This window comes from Rhinopithecus bieti, unplaced genomic scaffold (genome assembly GCF_001698545.2).
Source record: "Rhinopithecus bieti isolate Rb0 unplaced genomic scaffold, ASM169854v2 scaffold_28066, whole genome shotgun sequence".
Taxonomy (NCBI): domain Eukaryota; kingdom Metazoa; phylum Chordata; class Mammalia; order Primates; family Cercopithecidae; genus Rhinopithecus; species Rhinopithecus bieti.
The window spans coordinates 1,210,094-1,216,259 of record NW_016813021.1 but is presented as its reverse complement, the minus strand read 5'-3'; the positions used below and the strand labels follow the sequence as shown (position 1 = coordinate 1,216,259).

The 6,166-nt window shown below is 54.7% G+C and overlaps 1 protein-coding gene across 1 annotated transcript; it reads left to right on the top strand.

Annotated features, from left to right (window-relative positions):
- The first annotated feature begins 711 nt into the window (after positions 1-711).
- FAM187B (family with sequence similarity 187 member B) lies at positions 712-5,029 on the top strand. Its single transcript, XM_017847522.1, has 3 exons — positions 712-1,541; positions 4,284-4,409; positions 4,749-5,029. The coding sequence occupies exons 1-3, from the start codon at positions 820-822 to the stop codon at positions 5,008-5,010; spliced, it is 1,110 nt and encodes a 369-aa protein (XP_017703011.1). The 5' UTR covers positions 712-819; the 3' UTR covers positions 5,011-5,029.
- Positions 5,030-6,166: the final 1,137 nt, after the last annotated feature.

The window sequence follows — 6,166 nt, the reverse complement described above, 5'->3', positions numbered from 1 at the left end:
TCACCATGTTGGCCAGGCTGGTCTTGAACTCCTGACCTCAGATGATCCGCCTACCTCAGCCTCCCAAAGTGCTGGGATTACAGGCATGAGCCACCGAGCCCAGCCCCAGAGAGGATTTGTTTACTGCTTTATCCCCAGTGCTAAGAAGTGTGCCCAGAACATAGTAAGAGTTCAGGAAATATGTGTTGAGTGTTTATATGTGACACGTTCATGCTCTTGTTCCATCCCTGGGCATGTAGTCTCACCCCTGGGAAAGGAAGGGGGGCAGGTAGTAGAGAAAATTCTGAATAGACAAATTAAGTTTGCTCCTTTCCCAGCAAAACGGAGGGCTTGGAATAGAAATTAAATATGGTTGGCGGGGCACAGTGGCTCACGCCTGTAATCCCAGCACTTTGGGGGGCCAAGGTGGGAGGATGGCTTGAGGCCAGGAGTTCGAGACCAGCCTGGGCAACATAACAAGACCCTGTCTCTACAGAAAAAATTTTAAACTAGCCGGGCATGGTTAGCATGCACCTGTAGTCTCAGCTACTCAGGAGGCTGAGGTGAGAGGATTGCTTGATTATAGGAGTGTAAGGCTGCAGTGAGCTGTGATTGCAGCACTGCCTTCCAGCCTGGGTAAAAGAGCGAGTCCTTGTCTAAAAAAAAAAAAAAAAAAAAAATAGTGTTGTCAGCTTGTCACAAAACAAAAGGGGATGGTGACCTCACACACCCATGTGGTGGCCGCAGTTCATCCCACTGCCCAGGGCTGAGGCCAGAGTTCGTGGGTGACCTCACAATGTTCAGGGTGGCACCGGCCCACTGCCCCAGCCCCAGTCCACCATGCCACCCATGCTGTGGCTGCTGCTCAACTTTGCTGCCCCGGCGCTGGGGTTCTACTTTTCCATCAGCTGCCCCAGTGGTAAGCAGTGCCAACAGGCCCTACTCTCCGGCAATGACATTCTCCTGTATTGCAACTCCTCGGGAGCACACTGGTACTACTTATTCACACAAGGCAAGAAGGGCAGGCTCGCCAGCCTCACCAATATTTCCAATATGGAAATAATGCCCGAGGGCAGCCTTCTCATTAAAGACCCATCGCCCTCCCAGACGGGCCTCTACCACTGCTGGAATAAGAATGGCCGCCAAGTGGTGCAGTATGAAATTGACTTCCAGGACGTCTCCACGCTGCATGTAACACACAAGGACCTGGGTCAGAGGCCCCTGCAGAACGAGACCCTGCATCTGGGCAGCAAAGAGCTCATTTTTACCCGGTGGGAGCCCTGGCAGGACTGCAACCGCTGTAAGGAGCCGGGCGAGCGTAAACGACTGGGGTACTGCTACATTCAGGAGCCTCTGGAGGAAGCCATGCCCTGCTGGCTCTATCTGGGAGAGGTGCTGGTGTGGTCTAGCCGCTTGCGGCCTGAGCTGCAGGTGGAAGCCTGCCACGTCCAGTGCACCAATAACACACAGTTAAGGGTGGATTACGTCATTTTTGACAACTTCAGGCTCGATGAGGAGACGGAATTTGTGTGGCTCGACTGTCCATTAGGATCCATGTACAGGTGATGGAATCCCTGCCTCTGGCCCCTAGCCAGGTTCTTCTGGTTGGGGGATCCTGGTGGTAATATGTGCAGAGGGACGAGGGGGCGTTCTATGCAGGTCAGCCCCATAGTGGTCATCAGGACAGTGCCAAGCCCTGGTGTTAAACAGTCCAAGGGGGACACAGCCCAGGGCGGTGCGAGTTGGAATGGGAAAAGCACAGGCAGACAGATGGGGCTGTGACGGGGGAAGCCCAGGAAGCTTAGGGACTCCAACAGGACCCTGCCTCATCTGGGAAGGTCATTGAGACCCTGGAGGAGAGGCTAGTCCCCCCAGAGCTTCCCATCAGGTTCTACCTCCCAGAATTCACACTCATCTTGCTTCCTGCCAGGAGTCCCTGGAAAATACCCCTTCCCCTCCTCTCCCCCAATCCACCTGCCCCTTAATAAGAAATGCAGGCTGGGCGCAGTGGCTCATGCCTATAATCCCAGCACTTTGGGAGGCCGAGGTGGGTGGATCACCTGAGGTCAGGAGTTCGAGACCAGCCTGTCCAACATGGTGAAACCCCGTCTCTACTAGAAATACAAAAATTAGCCAGGTATGGTGGCACATGCCTGTAATCCCAGCTACTTGGGAGGCTGAGGCAGGAGAATCACTTGAACCCGGAGGTTGCAGTGAGCTGAGATCACACCACTGCACTCCAGCCTGGGCAACAGTGGGAGACAACTCTGACTCAAAAAACAAATGCAAAAAACAAAAACAACCCAGAAATTCATTGTCTCACCCTTCTGGAGGCTGTAAGTCTGAAACTAAGGTGTCAGTAGAACCACACTCCCTCTCAGTCCCTCTGAGCTGGGCAGAATCCTCCCTTTTTCTAGCTTCTGGATGCAGTCAGAGATCCCGGTCTTCTCTGGCTTGTGGCTGCTTCTCTCCAGTGCCCGCCTCCATCATCACTTGGCATTCTTCCTGGGTGCCTGTGTCCCTGTTTCTCTTCTCCTTTTCTTAAAAGGACACCACTCAGATTGGATTGAGGGCCCACCCTATTCCAATATGTTCTCATCTCAACTGATTATATCTGCAATGATCCAATTTCCAAATAAGGTTACATTCTGAGGTTCTGGGAAGGACATGCGTTTTGGGGGGCCACTGTCCAACTCAGTGCAGAGGTCTTGCCAGCCCCTGGCCACACGGGGTCATTGTGATGTGTTAAAGGTACTAAAGACTGTAGAGTGCCTGCCACAGCATCCAATAAGAAGTTCCACAATGTACCTAGCTGGGAACGCAAGCTTTTATGATATTGTCTGTGGAGTATCCTCTCTGTTCTTCCACCACGCTGGGTATGTCAGTGCCTGATTCATTCTCCACTAAACACGTGTTCACTGCACATTTATATGCCGAGCTCCATTCTAGGGACCTGTGAAACAGTGAAGAACACAACCAACAGAGATTCCTGCCCTTGTGGCACATAAATACATAGTTTTATTATTGTTGTTGTTTTTATTATTATTAGGGTCTTGCTCTGTCACCCTGGCTGGAGTGCAGTGGCACGACCACGGCTCACTGCAGCCTCAATTCCCCGGGCTCAGGTGATTCTCCCATCTCAGCCTCCACAGTAGCTGGGACTACAGGCATGCACCACTACGCTAGGCTAAGTTTTTAAGTTTTGTAGAGATGAGGTCTCACTCTGTTGCCCAGGCTGGGCCCAAACTCCTGGATTCAAGTGATCCTCCCACCTCAGCCTCCCAAAGGGAGGGATTACAAACCTGAGCCACTGTGCCCAACCTATCGTATTTTGGATGGTGACGGAGCAGGGAAGGATGCTGGGAATAGGGGAAGTTAAAAGTGTAAAGTGGTGGGGTCAGGGAAGTTTCCTCTGAGAAGCTGCCATTTCAGCCCAGACTGAAAGGAGGTGAGGGAACCCTGGGGACAGAGGGAACAACCAGGGCGGAGGCTGTGCCCAGCATGTCAGAGGAACATCTGGGAGAGCAGCATGGCTGAGCAGAGTGAGTGAAGGGGAGGGTGAAGGAGATGAGACCAGACAGGCAAGGGCAGGTGGACAAATCATTAGAGTGCCCTTGCTAACTCCTCCAAATAACCTTATGAGGTACAATCATTACTCTCCATTTTTTTGGTTTGTTGTTTTCTTTTTTGGGACAGGGTCTTGCTCTGTCACCCAGGCTGGAGTGCAGTGCTGTGACTGGCTCACTGCAACCTCAACCTCCTGGGCTCAAGTGATCCTCCCACCTCAGCCTCCTGAGCAGCTGGGACCACAGGCGCATGCCACCGTGTCCAGCTAATTTTTTAAATTTTTGCAGACATGGGTTCTTGCTTTGTTGTCCAGATTGGTCCTGAACTCCTGGGCTCAAGCCATCCTTCTTGCCTTTGCCTCCGAAGGTGCTGGGATTACAGGTGTGAGCCACCAAGCCCAGTCTAGACTCTTATTTTTAGATGAGGAAATGGAAGTTCAAAGAGCTTGAGGTATTTGCCCAGGTCTCCCAGCCAGTAAGGGGTGGGGCCAGTAAGGGGTGGGGCCAGTAAGGGGTGCGGCCAGTAAGGGGTGCGGCCAGTAAGGGGTGGAGCCCTGGGAGCCCCCACCCCACTGTGGATGGCTGCACAGTGCTCCGTGGGGAGTGGCAAGGAGGGGGCGGAGCGGTGCTTTATTTTTTTGTTCCTCAGGGAGAAGGGGACCGCTGTCTCCACCTCCCTTCAGACGTCGGTTCCTCCTTCCTCCCTGGGCCCTGCACCTGACCTTTTCCTCCTCGCAGGTCCCTCAACTGGCATGCCAACGACATCCCCCTGACGTGGGAGAGCCAGCTCTCCGGCCGGGACTTCACCACCTTCCTGGACCCCTCCACCGGCGGCAGACAGCTGCGGGTCTTCCAGCCGGCCATCTACAAGTGCTTCGTGCAGCAGGAGCTNAGCCCTGGGAGCCCCACCCCACTGTGGATGGCTGCACAGTGCTCCGTGGGGAGTGGCAAGGAGGGGCGGAGCGGTGCTTTATTTTTTTGTTCCTCAGGGAGAAGGGGACCGCTGTCTCCACCTCCCTTCAGACGTCGGTTCCTCCTTCCTCCCTGGGCCCTGCACCTGACCTTTTCCTCCTCGCAGGTCCCTCAACTGGCATGCCAACGACATCCCCTGACGTGGGAGAGCCAGCTCTCCGGCCGGGACTTCACCACCTTCCTGGACCCCTCCACCGGCGGCAGACAGCTGCGGGTCTTCCAGCCGGCCATCTACAAGTGCTTCGTGCAGCAGGAGCTAGTGGCCCAGTTCAACCCCGCCGCCAGTCCGGAGACGCTGGAGGCTCAGTGGAGAGAGAACGATGCCCAGTGGCGGGAGGCAAGGAATGCCCTGCAGGGCAGAGCGGACTCCGTGCTCAAGGGGCTGAAGCTGGTGCTGCTCGTCGGCACCGTCCTGGCCCTGCTGGGGGCGCTGCTCAAGTTCATGCGCCCTTCCCCGGGCAAGAGAAGCAAACAGGTGCTGGTGGTGAAATAAAGCGAACCCCCGATGCACAAGTGGACCTGGCCTCCGGTTCCCTCTTAGCCACAGCCTCCCCTTAGGTCGCTCCCACCCGCGTGCCCACCCACACGCTGCTCTGAGATGCATGAACCAGGACAGACCTGCGGCCATAGCCCAGGGTGACCGAGCTCTTCCCTGGGTCAGGTCCTGCTCTGTTAACTCATTAGTAATTTCTATTCCACAGATGAGGAAACTGAGGCTGGGGATTCTAGTTCAAACCAGGTTGCCTGGCCCAAGCCCTGTGTTCTTCAGAAGGAGGGAAAGATGCAATGAGGCCATTCCTTGGGTGTCGCCCCAAGGGTGGTAACTCATAGCCTCCTCACTCACCCCATTCCCCCAACAAGATGGGGAGTATGAGCAGGGCATCCCGAGGCTCCCCAGATCTCACTGGGCCCTGCTGTCTTTCCCTGCCCATCCCTTGCCCGCCCTCCCTACTGTGCCCAGGTCTTCAGGCCCAGCCACCACTCCCCAGGTCAGAGGCAGTGCCAGATACGCACCACTTTTCCAGGCTCTTGCAGTGGAGCGAAGCCCCTGAGGCCCTTGGAAGGGGAGACAGGCCCTTCTGCTGGTACAAGGCGCCAGGTCTGGCTCAGCTGACCTGCAGGAATGACCAGGCCTGGCTGTTCCCAGAAATCACACACTGTTCAGCAGAGTGCAGGAGTGAACAATAATTCATTCCATTAAAATTCATTGCCCTGATAGTGCAGTGAAGCCATGACTGGACAGAGATGAAACTCTCCCAGAACAGAACCTCTGCCCCCAGGACGGGGCTGGGCTCACCCCTCATGTACAAGACACTGTTGCCAAAACACTTAAGGCTTCATGTGGTGCCCAGATGTTCAAAGATTCCTGCAGAATGAGGGAGCGTTCCCTGAGAACTAAAGAGGCTTCCCTGGGAACCAGAGGTAGACAATAATAATGATAATCATAGCAAACATTTGGGGACTTCCTGGTGTGGTCAAAACTCAAACCCTTCGTAAGTGCTATGTCCCCACAATCACCCAAGAGGCTGGTGCTACTGTTAACCTTGTCTTGCAGCTGAGAACATCAAGACTCAGAAGCTTCAAGCAACCTGCCTGAGGTCACACACTGAGCTTGGGAAGGGGCCAGTGGTTGGAAAGTGAAAGGAGAC

What these genes read in the sequence shown, in the direction of transcription:
- FAM187B (XM_017847522.1), top strand. Translation starts at nt 820, where the DNA reads ATGCCACCCATGCTGTGGCTGCTGCTCAACTTTGCTGCCCCGGCGCTG. An exon ending in CCATTAGGATCCATGTACAG is followed by an intron (nt 1,542 to 4,283) that starts GTGATGGAATCC and finishes TCCTCCTCGCAG; the next exon opens with GTCCCTCAACTGGCATGCCA. An exon ending in CGGGTCTTCCAGCCGGCCAT is followed by an intron (nt 4,410 to 4,748) that starts CTACAAGTGCTT and finishes CCAGCCGGCCAT; the next exon opens with CTACAAGTGCTTCGTGCAGC.